This window comes from Hemiscyllium ocellatum, chromosome 12 (assembly GCF_020745735.1).
Source record: "Hemiscyllium ocellatum isolate sHemOce1 chromosome 12, sHemOce1.pat.X.cur, whole genome shotgun sequence".
Classification (NCBI taxonomy): domain Eukaryota; kingdom Metazoa; phylum Chordata; class Chondrichthyes; order Orectolobiformes; family Hemiscylliidae; genus Hemiscyllium; species Hemiscyllium ocellatum.
In genome coordinates this window covers 24,310,333-24,324,911 of record NC_083412.1, presented here as the reverse complement: position 1 = coordinate 24,324,911, position 14,579 = coordinate 24,310,333, and the positions used below count along the sequence as shown (strand labels likewise).

General features: G+C 45.9%; 1 protein-coding gene across 3 annotated transcripts in view; it reads right to left on the bottom strand.

Annotated features, from left to right (window-relative positions):
- Positions 1 to 2,526: 2,526 nt before the first annotated feature.
- wwc3 (WWC family member 3) overlaps positions 2,527 to 14,579 on the bottom strand; it is a 202,521-nt gene continuing 190,468 nt past the window's right edge. For 2 of the 3 annotated variants that reach the window (XM_060833413.1, XM_060833415.1), the window contains exons 18-23: positions 14,062 to 14,236; positions 10,437 to 10,601; positions 8,928 to 9,020; positions 6,740 to 6,997; positions 5,529 to 5,656; positions 2,527 to 3,227 (exon numbers count right to left, since the gene is read on the bottom strand). In XM_060833413.1, the coding sequence (XP_060689396.1) occupies positions 3,161 to 3,227; positions 5,529 to 5,656; positions 6,740 to 6,997; positions 8,928 to 9,020; positions 10,437 to 10,601; positions 14,062 to 14,236 (886 nt within the window). In that variant the 3' untranslated portion in view covers positions 2,527 to 3,160. The remainder of the gene's footprint in view (positions 3,228 to 5,528; positions 5,657 to 6,739; positions 6,998 to 8,927; positions 9,021 to 10,436; positions 10,602 to 14,061; positions 14,237 to 14,579) is intronic. The other variant, XM_060833414.1, reaches the window with a different exon arrangement.

The following is a 14,579-nucleotide window of genomic DNA, read 5'->3' as shown; positions in this document are numbered from 1 at the left end:
CTCTAAACCTATGCCCTCTAGTTCTGGACTCCCCCACTCCAGGGAAATGACCTTGTCTATTTACCCTACCCATACCCTTCATTGTTAAATTCAATTGCAGTCTGATACCAGGAACTGACCATTCTCAGCAGGAAGTATAAATAGCTATCTCTGGTCAGTTTAGTGTATCTTCTTTCAAAAAAGTATTTTAGGAACACATGTTCTTAAGGTCAGTAATTAAATCAGATTTTAATTCATCTTACAATTCATCTAAAAGAGAAATAATTCCTGACTGAAGCGTAAGAAAGCTTTGTCACCACCTTAGTGCCTGAGACGATCAACATTTCTAGAGAGTAGGAAGACTGCGATATAATTCCCAGTCGGGGCTGTGAATAGTGGGAAGGAGATGGAGCAGCAAACAGGGAGTCAAACTGCAGATAGATGCAAGAACTTTACAGGAGTGACATATGAGTATTTTCATTATTCTAATAGAGACTGAGACAGTAGGCTGACTATTCTCTCAGGGTGAGGACAGTTTCCAAGTCTCAGAGTGGTGGTGAGGCTGCGTAGAAAAGGAACCATCACTCGAAGATTTGCAGGGTGCCGTCCCTATACTTGATACGGTGATCTGGCCTCTGTCCAAAGGGCAGCAAAAGTACCCTCTTGAAACTTGGTGGCCCATGTGAGACTTTCTAGTTGCCGAGAGAACATCAGACTGCATTGGAACGTGAGCAACTGTGAGGAGGATATTTCACCATGGAGCACCCCGACTCAGACCTTTCCTTCAAGTTCAGAAATCCCGTTTTCAACCCCGGTCAGACCAAAAAAAATTCACTTTTACTTTCATCCTGAGCAAAGCTCCGCTGGAGGATCCTACAGAATCGACTCAGCTCAGTAACCGTCAGAAAGCTCCATGCGGATGATCCACGTGGAAGTGGATTTACCACACTGGCTGCTGTATTCCAGTAAGAATGAATGTCCCGAGATTCCTTTCGAAGGCCATGGAGAGAAGGTAGGTGTTTCAGGGAGTAGGCTGGGTAAGGTAAGTGGATAACAGGGTAGGTGGCAGATGGGACAGATTGGAGGTTAAGGGACGAGGCAGGAGTCAGCGTTTGCGATGAAGTGGGTGTCAGTAGTATAGCTACCCAAGAGTTAGTGCCAGATTTTCTGACTAATATTCACTGAGGAACTATCCAGAGCCACTCGAAGTTGAAGATTTTTGCTGGGTTAATAGGAGAATGGGGAATTGGCCACTAGGAGTTCAGACTACGTCAAATATGGGTCTCCCATTACAAGCTCCCTTATCACTTCCAACTTGGCCATTCTTCCTTCCCATCTTTGGGAACCTAACAGCTCAAAAGAGCCAGGGATTTTGGGTTAAAGTCATTACGGTTGTGGGCCAGGAAACCCAGGGCAGCCTCCATCTAGCAACCCACTTATTCTAAGTTTATCCATTTCACCAACATTGCACCCTCCTACAATGAGACCCTACTTATCCAACCCAACAGCCATACCTCAGCCCCCCTCCCCAACCCAATTCTCCACTCTGCAGTATCAAGAATCAGACCTCCCAGCCAGCAGGGGTCAGTGTTCAATCCCTGCTCCCGCTTCCTCCCTCTCCCACCAGCAGCTCCATCTATGGCTGCAGTCTGCACTGGGGCAGACCTGGCTCAAATGGAAGCCAAGCCTGTCAGGCAGACTGAATACTGAGTGGGAGGTCCCCCAACAAGTATAACAGATATCTATCCCGTAGAGTCAATAAAGCACACAATGTGGTGGCACAGTGGTCACGTCACCGAGTTAGTACACGAAAAGCACAAGCCAATGTACAGGGCACATGGGTTCAAATCACAGTAATAAAACGTGAACTGGAAAGCTAGTTTTAGTTTCAATAACCATCACCAATTGTTGTCCAGTACAGAACACCAGGTTATAGTCCAATAGGTTTAATTGGAAGCACTAGCTTTCGGATCACTGCTCCTTCACAACTACCTGATGAAGGAGCAGCGCTCCAAAAGCTAGTGCTTCCAAATAAACCTGTTGGACTATAACCTGGTGTTGTGTGATTTTAACTTTGTATACTGCAGTCCAACACCAGCATCTCCACATCATGTCCAGTACAGGGGAGGGATATCTACCATCTGTACCTGGTCTGGCCAATGCGTAGTAGTCAATGGTAAATATGCTTGACTCTTAAATGCTCTCAAGGACAATGAAGGATGGGCAAAAGCACTGAATGTGCTGGTGATGCCCTTGTTCCATGAAAGAATAAAAAAAAATAAAGTGGCAGCATTTAGGAAACGGTGGAAAACACTGCCGTGCCTTAAATTCTACAATTTATCATTAGACACAGTTAGGATGCACTGAAAGGTGACAATTAAATACCAACATATGTTGACTGACCACCACTAATTGCATAATGTTTGAAATCTTCTCCTGACAATCACTTTCTCAAGCGCTGTTAAGTAAAATCGACTGCAAACTCTCCACATTCACGAATAAAGGTTCTTTTTTATTTTTAATAGTAAAAATATTGAAAGACGTTACTATGAATTTTTTTTATACAATACACAGTTGTGGTAAAGAATACAATGTTACAATATAGTGTAAAGGCACAGAGTAATATAAAACACTAAAGTTATGCGTGCGGCTTGAAACATATTTGGTAACATTAATAATCAGCACACAGTATTTTCACATCAGGTAACAGAAACAAAGCCAGCTTAAGATTTCATTCCAGTGCACCCAAAATACTGCAGAACTTTATAGTCTTAAAATACACCTAAAACTGACATTTTCCTTCAAGGAAAAATATTTTTTTTTAAATAAGAAACCTATATTACAGTGGATATGATTAAGCTGGCCTTGTTTCTATCTTCCAGCCTTTTAAGCCCACAGAAACTGAACAGATATACAACAGCTTAGTTTGATCTTTTTGTTTTAATAATACCATTCCTTCAGAGATGTTAAATTCACAACAAGGGCAAACCGTGCCTTGCTTTAATTCGAGAATTATAATATATATATAGGCTTTTTTTTTCCTTTTCTCTTTTTACAAAAGGTCTATAGGAATAATCCTTGCAAAAGTGTTTAATAAACTCACACTGTTTTTTTTTCTAGTAACTTCACATGGATAAAATTGAGACTGATAAATACTTCATATTTAAAATATAGTAAAGTGTCATACATCATCCGCTGGCAGAGGAGGTATGTTGATTCGCGCTCGGGTGAAAAATGCCATTTTCTCCCTGTGAATGCAAAAGAAAATGTCAAGGTCACTCTTCATGGTGTCTTTTACTCACTGTATCTGGACTGACTTTCCTGTCAGAAGGTTCGACCAAGAACTCAAAAACACTGGGTTGAAAGGCAATATTGATAAATTTTAATGGGAATAGGGGCCTGGGAAAAGAGAGACAGACAGACAGTGAGAGAGAGAGAGAGAGAAAAAGAGAGAGAGACGGTGCGAGAGAGAGAGAGAGAGAGAGAGAGAGAGAGAGAGAGAGAGAGAGAGAGAGAGAGAGAGAGAAAGAAAGTGTGTGTGAGAGAGAGAGAGAGAGAGACACACACACAGACACAGTGAGAGAGAGAGAGAGAGAGAGAGACACACAGTGAGTGAGAGAGAGAGACACACAGACAGTGCGAGAGAGAGAGAGACAGTAAGAGAGAGAGACACACACACAGACACAGTGAGAGAGAGAGAGACAGTGTGAGAGAGAGAGAGAGAGAGACAGTGAGTGAGAGAGAGACACACACAGACAGTGCGAGAGAGAGAGAGAGAGACAGTGTGAGAGAGAGAGACACACACACACACAGTGAGTGAGAAAGAGAGAGACAGTGAGAGAGAGAGAGACACACACACACAGACACAGTGAGAGAGAGAGAGAGAGAGAGAGAGAGAGAGACACAGACAGTGCAAGAGAGAGAGAGAGACAGTGTGTGAGAGAGAGACACACACACACACAGTGAGTGAGAAAGAGAGAGACAGTGAGAGAGAGAGACACACACACACAGACACAGTGAGAGAGAGACACACAGACAGTGCAAGAGAGAGAGACACACAGTGAGTGAGAGAGAGACAGTGAGAGAGAGAGAGAGACACACACACGCAGACAGTGCGAGAGAGAGAGAGAGAGAGACAGTGTGTGTGTGAGAGAGTGAGTGAGAGAGAGAGACACACAGACAGTGCGAGAGAGAGAGAGAGAGAGAGAGAGAGACACACACAGACAGTGTGTGAGTGAGAGAGAGAGAGAGACACACACACTCAGAGAGAGAGAGAGAGAGAGACAGACAGACAGACAGACACAGCTGGGCTTTAACAGAAGAATGTTGATATTGGGAGGAGGGGCAGGAAGGAAATTAGCCAGTGTTAATCCAGGGATTAATGTTGGAGTGTTCCTTCCACCCCTACCATTCAGGAAGTAGCATTTATTATTACCTTGCTGCTTTTACCAAAAGCTCAAAGAATCAGAAAGCCTCAAGACTGAAGGAGGTTAGAACACATTCATCTTAAATTTTCCTAACCAAAAGCAGTTGATCTGCCCAGGGCCAGGAATCACTAAAGCAGCATGACTACATTAAAAATATACATACGTTTCGGAGACAAAGCAATGGAAATTGTTCTCAAAATGGATTAGGTTTTCTCCTGAATTGTTAATTTTTTTAAAAAAAATTGTGCTCAAAGTAATAACATGGATCTAAAAGTTCAGCCACAGCCACTTTTAGGATCAGTGTGCGCTTTGCCCAAGGCTCTATGTCACTGAGCCAGTGAGTTGTAGGCAGTAATGGGCAGCTCATAGAGAAAACCCCAAGGGAGATCAGGGTAATGCTGCTTACTGACAGAGGAGGGCAGGTGACCAGCTAGTGGGGATTTAGGAGGGAGCTTTCAGTGGACATATAAATACCAGGTTGCTCAACGTCAAGTCAGCGCCAGCTGCTCCTAGCCAAACAAAGGCATCGAGACCCTTCTTCATAGTATTTATTGTAGTCTTTATATTCAAGCTGAAAAGTACAATCAGATTTACAGGTGACCAAGAAAGACTCTGATGGTGGGTGCCCAGAAAAAGCCTATCCCTCTTGAACCAAAATTCTGGGGATCAGCAGTTCGACTGTCTCCTTACGTAGCCCAGTGTTAAAGGCGGTCTGGGGTAACGCTCTTGTGAAGCGTCACAGGACATATTGCTTCTTTTATACCAATGCCAACAACAGCCTGCATTTATATAGCACCTGAACAGCACACTTCTGGTCACTCATTTCACCACACTGTTGAAAATTGTGGAGGAAAGGTATGGCGCTGGAAAAGCGCAGCGGGTCAGGCAGCATCCAAGGAGCTGGAGAGACGATGTTTCGGGCACAGGCCCTTCATCAGGGCATTCCTGACACCTGAAACATCGGCTCTCCTGCTCCTCGAATGCTGCCTGACCCACTGTGCTTTACCAGCACCACACCTTTCAATCCTGATCTCCAGTATCAGCAGTCCTCACTTTCACCCGTTGAAAACTGTAACATGGCATTGCCATTCGCTGTCTCTCTCTCTCTCTCTTTCATTTTACCTGAAGGACTGAACCTGCAGGGGCTCTTTCTGGCTTTTCCCTCTCAGTTGATATACTTCTTTTGCTGCTTTCTTCAACATTTTCTCAGCTGTTTGGTCTTGGCGTTGCTCCAGCTTAGTTTGTTTGGCCTGCAAATTGTTTTGAAAGAGTATTTACTTCACTGCAATTACCACATCACACTTTACATCCACTTATCAGTCTCTACGTTGGTGTTTCACTTGAAATAGAATCCATTTTTACCTCAGCTACAATATTTGGGGAGGGAAGCCTTTGGCTCAATGACAGCTTTCCCATTGCTGAGGGAAAGAGAGAAGGGAACAGGCCATGCTCCAGTTACCCTAGCAGCTGGAGAACAGAGCGCCACAGAACCATAGAACTGATACAGCTCAGAAGGGGGTCATTTGGTTCAGCTTGACCATACCATCAATGGAGGAACGGTTAGGTGGGGCTCTTTGGCCTCAGTAGCAGCTCTACTTGGAAAAGATATTCCAAATCGAAAAGGACAATGATCCAAGAAAATCAGAAAATACGATTGTCTATGCTTGCCCCTCATTGGGCTAAACCTGGAATAGTAAAACAAAAATCTGTTCAGGCAGCTTGATTAAGACTCATAAATGACATCCATTTATTACATGCCAATGGTCCTAGCTCTTAAACGCTAATCAACAACTTTATTTATTTCAAAGTCTCAATCGCGTTCAATCAAGCACTGAGGTAACCAGGCACATTCCTTATTTAACGGCCGCATTGTGGCTCAGTGGTTAGCACTGCTACCTCTCAGCGCCAGGGACCTGGGTTCAATTCCACCCTCAGGCGACTGGACACAGAGTTTGCTCCGGGTTCCTCTGGGTGCTCCTGTTTCCTCCCACTGTCCAAAGATGTGTAGGTTAGGTGGATTTGCCATGATAAATTGCCCAGGGATGTGCAGGCTGGGTGGGTTAGCCGTGGGAAATGCAGGAGTAGAGGAGGGTGGGGGTATTGTGGACGGGATACTGTCTGGAGGGTAGGTGTGGACCTGATGAGCGAAATGGCCTATTCTACACTGTAGGGCATCTATTCTATGATTCTCTATCAACTTCCTATAGACATATTGAACAGTTTGATTAGAAAAGTGGGAAGACGAATTAATGTTTCATTGATGTAAAACTCCATTATTTCTCACTGACAGTAGTCAATTATAGGCATGCGACAGCACATTGTACACGACTCACTTGGTTGACACAGCAGCTCCTCCTCACCTGCCTCTCTGCTTCTTTTAACAGAGCGCGGAACTCCTCATCTCGTAAAATCGACTGCAGGAGGTCGGCCTGTCCTCGAACCCTGCTCTCCTGCAGTCGTTGTTTCAGCTCGCGCAGTGCGGCCAACTCCTCGTTCAGTCGCCGCTGCTTGGTCCTGGATGCCTGGAGATCCAGCTCCAAGTCCAGGGATGTTCGTGTTGGATGTTCGACCAGAGGGGTTTTGAAGGATGGCTGCCGCGTGCCAAGGGAAAAAAAAACACATGGCAAAATAGACAAGGCACGACCATCGAGCGTATAAACGGGCCACAGACATATCCAGGGACATGTGAACATTCATGAAGTTAGATTTTACAGATATTAGTTGCTGGAATTGTTGTGACAATTTCAGGTTGAATTATTTTTAAAACCCCAGCAGGGAGGTAAGCACAGAGGAATCGCAGCACTAACGATCTGAACCTTGGCTGACTTCCTCTCCCAGTCAGTGCAGTGTCTCTTTCAGGAGTTCAGAATAAACCTCCTCCCCAAACCCTTCCTGCATTAACCTTAGCTCCTAGTGTCTTATTTCTTCTCCCCTTGCCACACAACCAAGCACGTGGTTTCTTGCAGCATTTGAGAATGGGTCAGAGGAAATGCTGTCAATAGGATTTTCACTTCTTCATATTCAAGGACACAAAATGAGAGGGGACAATAAACAGAACAAAACTAACGAGGGCAGGAAAGGAGGAGGAAATTAGACTCTCCACGAGTCACTCTGACATAGACTCCATCAGACCGGAGCTTGGACTCCATACAGCAGTGGTTCTGCTGGACGTTAAAGATCGATTGGTAATAGATCAGAAGAGTTTCCAAAACCACGCTCAGCACTCCCTCCAATGATATATAGGTGCTCACTTGCCTCACTGCGGTTTGTGAGATTGTACACTCACCTACAGATCAGTGACCGCACCTCAAAGTGCATCGCACAGTTGATACCGTGAGAAACGGCTGACGGAAGTTGACAAAAAGTGCCGTACGAATGCAAGTCTTTACTGCACTGATGGTAACTCCACCAAGCAGAGGTCAAGCCCTTGCAGCTGCTGCTTGTAGTCACCTTGGTCATTCAAGAACTGGCCAGAATAACCTAAGGCTAGGTTCAAAATGGGAGCTTGGCAGAGCAAGGGATTTTAAGCCAGAATCCAAACTGAATAATGATTGGATGGACAGTGGCCTCAATATTTGTGACTGTCCAAAAGCTTCCCCTTAATATGTGTGTGTGTGTGTGTGTGTGTGTGTGTGTGTGTGTGTGTGTGTGTGTGTGTGTGTGTGTGTGTATACACGTGTTGTGTGCGTGTGTACGTGTGCGTGTGTACGTGTGCACGTGTGTGTAGGGGGGGGTTTATATAGCAAACCTGGTCTTGCAACAACAATCCACTCACACTGACTTGAATACATTGTATGCAAGGTTTCCTTTTTCCCTTAAGTGCAACTAGAAATGGAACATGGCCAAAGTGCAAGACAAACAGACTAGGTGTATTTCTCAGAAGGATATATTGACAGTCACAAGCTGATTATTTAAGTGAAGCAGACACTCACCTGCCAGTTAGTATTCCATATTCCCAAAATGTCTCTGCGACCCACAATGCACAGGGTCAGGTTCATCCCATGTATAATAAAAGTGCATTCATTCCTGTAGTAACAACCAGCTCTTAAACCTGCTACCCACCTAAAAGGGCCTGGTTAGGGGCTTACAGCTTTGTTGTCATTCCAGCACTTAGCTGAAATTGGACAGAGGAGACCCATCATGCTACAGGGACACAGAGTTGACATCCCATCACACCAGGGGGGCACAAAGCTGTTTCAGCACTGACTGAGCATGCTGGCTAAAACAGAACATGCCCAATGCTATTCTCAGTTGTCGAGGAAACCCCCTCTGGGCTTGCCACACTGACCACATTCTCCACCCCAGCAGCAAACTGAGGTGGCAACTGAGATCCGAGAATTGTCATTTCTCGCACTCCAGGGAGCGGCAAAGGAGGAAGGACCTCCTCTAGTTACCAGCCTTTGATCCCCACTCAGGTTAGAATGAGATTGTGGGTCTCTATAAGGATGACACAAGCTGATTCAAGTACAATCATTCAGACCCAAAGCCACCATCCGCCTTTGTATTATCCATGCTGCTTACCTGTTTATAACGCAGAGTGCGTCTCTCTAAGGCATTTCGGATAAACGGGGATCTTTTAGGAAGTGTTGAACTGTCGCTGTCACTTCGGTATAGCTGCAGTAAGGAACACAGCGAGACGAGGTTATTTGTACGTGTCCAATTCTACTTCACACCATGCAGCTGTTCCAATTGATAGTCTGATTGTATTTTACTGAAACCGAGCTCAATCTTCACATAAACCTCACATAGAACTGTGTACAGACCGAGATGGTCACTGCATCGGGTCAGGGAGCATCAGGATGGCGGGTGAGCCTCTGGCCTCACACGAGAGTTTCAGCAGCAGATGAGCTGAGGCACGGGAGGGGTTTGGAGCATTGAATGGAGCTGGAAGTCGGCAGATTGGGGGAGGAGCCACCTTGGGCTTGGGACCTTACTCTGGGCTTGTGTCGCCTCACACAGCGGCCATGAACACAACGGAGTTGGTCACTAGGAAACAGAGTTAGTGGCAAGGATTAAGACTGTAGTCTCAGTCACCCCAATACTTGATTGGAGGATATTTCTGCTCGTATTGATCAAGCAGTGCAACAAACACAAGTTATGCAGTGCTTATAAACAAGGTGGGGAGATACAGCAAGTGTCAGCAGTCAGTACATGTAACCTGAGGATGTGTTTTCAGACGTTTTAGACAATGTAATATGAGATGACAGAGTTGACTTGCTATTCAAGCAACCGGCTATTTGGGTTAAACTTCTTCACAAAGAGGTGGCTCCTGCTTCCATGCAAATCAGCTCCGAATTTGAAAATTAAATCACTTTGAAAATGGGGCATTGCATGCCTCATATCAAAATGTGTAACAAGGGCTGTGTCCCAACAATTGCGTTCCACTATCCAAAGTGCTACACAACAGCACTTATCAAATGAGTACTGAAATCAAGCCAAGGGAGACTTCGGGATAGTTGACCAAAGGCTGTGGTCAAATCAGTTGATTTGAAGGCATGCTTTAAAAGACAATGGTGTAGCAGTTTAGGGAGGAAATATCAGAGCTTGGAGCCTCAGTAGCTAACGCACAGCTCTCAGTGCTGGCATAGAGAAAGGGGGGGATTCATAAAAGGGTGGACATTGAAGTTGCGTGGTGTTCTCAAGTAATGTAGTGCAGAGGTATGGAGAAGATTAAAAACTACAGAGGGATTTCAATGCATGTATTTAAATCATGGAGAGACTGCACATGCACAGGTAGGGAACACGGAGTAAATCAGGTCACAACCTATTAAAGTTCCTGGCCAACGGGTGTACAACTTTACGCTCCATCTACTGATTTCCACCTCAGGTGGTGACCGCACTGCAACAGATAGAGTTCCCTGCAGAGTGCAGGAGATGGATCATTCATTTCTGGAGATTCCGGGATAATCCTGGCTGGGACAATGCAATTTATTCTCCTAGAACCAGGGAGATGGAGTGCCCGTGGTTGAAGGGCCAGAGGATGGGCTGTGCTGTTCCTGCCATGACAGGAAGTGTCACCCTGCTACTAACCCGGCAGACGTACTGACTCCGTGCTCCCGGCGAGAAGGTCTGCGAGCGCACAATGGTGCTACTACGGACAAACGGAGAGCCACGCGACCGCCGACTGCTCCTCTCCTTCGGTCGAATCATAACCTCTTCAGGGAAGGGCACGTCAGTATTGGTCTCTTTGTCAACCTGTAATAAATAGCAACTCCAATCACTGCCGAACACCTTTATCCTGTTCAACATTGACTGTGGGAGGAAACACAATCCCTTTTCAACTTTAATCGCTACCCACGATGGCAACCATACAATCAACTCCAACGCTGTATGGTGGTGTCACTATATCTCAGAGGCTGATGATTCACGCTGTGTAGGAAGTAAAGGGGCTTCTTTCTCCAAAAGACCGAAAGAGATTTGAAGCCTGCACTTGCCAACTATTACCAAGTAGAATACAACCAAATTGCACTGCTTACAGTCATTTCCTGCACACATTTCCTCAAATGTTCCTCCTATGAATTCAAAGGAGGACAAATAAAAAATGCAAATTAGAACTTTCTCCGCCTCACAAACACTGAGCTGACATTTTGGGATTCACTCCACTTTTCTCCCTCCCATCGTGAGTCAGATATTCAGGACGGAGCTCCACGGGTTTTTGGGAGCACAGGAATCTGATCTGACACTCCAGTACAGAACTGAGGGCGTCTCCGCAAGAGGATTAGCCAGGGTCCTGCAGCCCAGTCCACCACACCATCCAGCTTTACCATCTATTGACTCCATCTATACTTCCAGCTGCCTTAGAAAAGCAGCCAACATCAGAGACCCCCTCCCACCCCACTTATAACTTCTTCATGCAGAACATACAAAAGATTCAACAGATTCAACGACAGCTTCTTCCTGCACCGTTATCAGACTTTTAGAATGTCTACAGTGTGGAAACAGGCCACTTAGCCCAAGAAGTCCACATCAACCTTCCGAACAGTAACCCACCCAGATCCATTTCCCTCTGACTAATGTACCTATCCTACACATCCCTGAATACACTATGGGCAATTTAGCATGGCTAATTCACCTAACCTGCACGTCTTTGGAGTATGGGAGGAAACCGGAGCACCCGGAGGAAAGCCACGCAGATGCAGGGAGAATGTGCAAACTCCACACAGTTGCCAGAGGCTGGAATCAAACCTGGGTCCCCGGCGCTGTGAGACAGCAGTGCCAACCACTTTTGAACCCAGCTCTCATATATTAGAGTTGATTTGTCTTGCACCTTCCTTATAGCTGTAACACCATATTCTGCATTCTGTTCTAAAAAACCCTGATGTGATTATGTAAGGTATGATTTGCCTGGATAGCATGCAAAACAATACTTTTCACTGTATCTCAGTCCATGTGCACGGTGGCACAGTGGTTCAATTCCCGCCTCAGGCGATTGACTGTGTGGAGTTTGCACGTTCTCCCCGTGTCTGCGTGGGTTTCCTCCGGGTGCTCCGGTTTCCTCCCACAGTCCAAAGATGTGTGGGTCAGGCGAATTGGCCATGCTAAATTGCCCGTAGTGTTAGGTAAGGGGTAAACGTAGGGGAATGGGTGGGTTGCGCTTCGGCGGGTCGGTGTGGACTTGTTGGGCCGAAGGGCCTGTTTCCACACTGTAAGTAATCTAATCTAATCTAATAAATCAAATCAAAGATGAGTCACTCAGAGGAAGACTAGGATCAGACAGCATTCGCTGAACGTTGCTGCCCTGGTTTTGGTCTGGATGGTGGAGGTGCCAGGGGGGCAATGTTAAGATAGACTTAACAAACTGCTTCAGTCCATGATGTAGACCATTAAGAATGTAGCCCCGGTGCAGCCATGGGGTGGGTGGATAACAAGTCATTGACAGGGCAACTAGTCAAACAAACAGCTCTGACCAAATTGATACAAAGCTGTTTGGATAATTGCTGTCATCCAAACAAATATTCCACCACAATTCTGAGCCAAGCTTCTTTTCGTAGTGAAGAGGTTTTTAATGGCTCAGGAGGTGAGTCAGTCTTTACTGGGATCCAGCCTTTGGCCGACCCTTGTAGACGCTTGTGTGTTACATTGCTAATCACCCAGATATCCAAGCAGGACGCTGTCTGCCTGTTTGAATTTCACTGTGGAACACCTACCCCAGTCTGCTCACTCGCCTTTCTGACCAACGCCTCTCACTGGGGAAGACCAGCCTTTCACATCTCTTTAAATCAACATGTTCAGAGACGTTATAAGGAGCAGGTGGGACTTCAACCTGGGATCTACTGGCTCAGAGGCAGAGATTCTGCCACTGTACCACAAGACCACTTGGAGGGATGGGGGGCTACACCACCACAGAAGGGGCGGTGAGTCGGGGGGGGGGGGGGGGGGGGGGGGAAATGGGGTGTCCCCGAGGCTTCTGCAGCAACTTCTCGGAGGCATGACTGGTCTGGTCCGGTCTAGGCCTCCTGTAGGTGGTTTGGGTGGATGTTCTGGTCGGTGTTGGGCTAGTTGCCCTTGCACCAGCTTCCGTCAGTCTGTGGCTCCATATGAGCTTTTTGTCAGCATAGAGGTGGTTCCGGACCAGGATTCCAGCCGGGATGGGGGCCACAGGGTCCTTCAGTCAGAGCCCGGAAGTGGATTAAGTGGACTCGATCCGAAATTCTCTTCGCTAATTTCTTTATTTTCCTTTCATACTTTGAAGGACCATTATTCTGAACGTTTTACCTCTTTATTTTTCTAAGTTATTACTTTTAAAGGTCTGTAATGCTGGACTTCTTATTTCTTTGTTGGTTTTCCACCCTAAGAATTTACGCTCAAGAATTTGTACTCAGGCACCTTTGTACGTAAAATGGTATCGTAAGTGACAACTTGTAAACTTTTCACTGTACTCACATGATTACACATGTCAATAAAGCTAATCCTACTCAACAATGATACTGGAAGTCATCAGGAAATGACTGGAAGCTTTTCCTTGCTCATGATAGTCATGTCACGATGGTTCATGATCGGACATCAATATTCCTGTCACCCACCAGCCTAAGTCTCAGTGCTATTCAGATCCTACTGCACAAATTGTTTTATTACCAAAGAAAGTCACGAAGGGTCAACAGAAAGTCCCACTGCTGACCAAATTGGAAAGTGAAGGTCACGTGAAGATGGCTGGCCAATAGTTGCTTTCCAAAGGAACAATGATGTCCCGTGACATTCCTATCAACCCCACAACCATCTTCCTTTGCATCTCGTACACCTCTGACCACTCAGGGTTTGCCTTTTCGCAGCTAACGAAGACAGGTTGCCTTGAGTTACTTGGAGCCAGACTTTCTGCCTTTACATTGAGGGCAGACTCCTCACTGCTCCACTAAGGGTCAGCACCTCTGCCTCTTTCTGGATCAAGTCTGTGATGATGAGATCTGCGATCACATCTAGCAGACTCTGAAGTGAACATCTGGGAGCAGAAAACCGGCAAACAGGTGATGACCAACGGTACAACTGTGGAAGATGACAGCAGCCTCAACATTTGTCTATTGTAACTGCTGGACAATAGCACAAACCGTCCATCTGTACGTACGGCACCACCCGTGAACAATGGGGGTGCAATCAGGCCATTCTGAAATGGTAAGGCCATTGTTATAAAGAGCACTTGTAGTCCAGGCAGAATGCCTACCTTCAAACGTGGGACTCTCATTCGGACAGCGGTGAACTGGCTCACTTGCTCGGTAAACTCATGTAGCTGGCTCCCATTCCTATCCATCCCGCTGAGCTGTTCCACCACAGGGTACTGCGGGCTAAGCTGGGCACTGTTGCTGCAGCCACTGTCCACCGACTCGGCCTGCCAACTCCTAGGAGAAAGTACAGCAGGACAGCATCACTAATGATGTGTAAAGACAGACACACAATTCCCCATTCTAAAGATAAACAACATAACTTATATTACAAAAAGGGACAGTACAATTGATGCAAGGTTAATCATTAGCAAACATCTTGAAGTGCATTGCCTCTGGTAGACATCATCAGAGTTATTCGGGTTTGTAAACAACTTAGCTTGATCCCGTTCACGCCCTACTATCTCAGTGGTCACATGGTACAATAATGAAACCAATGGCTGATATTAGCAATGACTCTCTATAAATTAGTCCAAAACAGACACAAACATCGAACATGGTATTTCCCCAGAATTTGGAG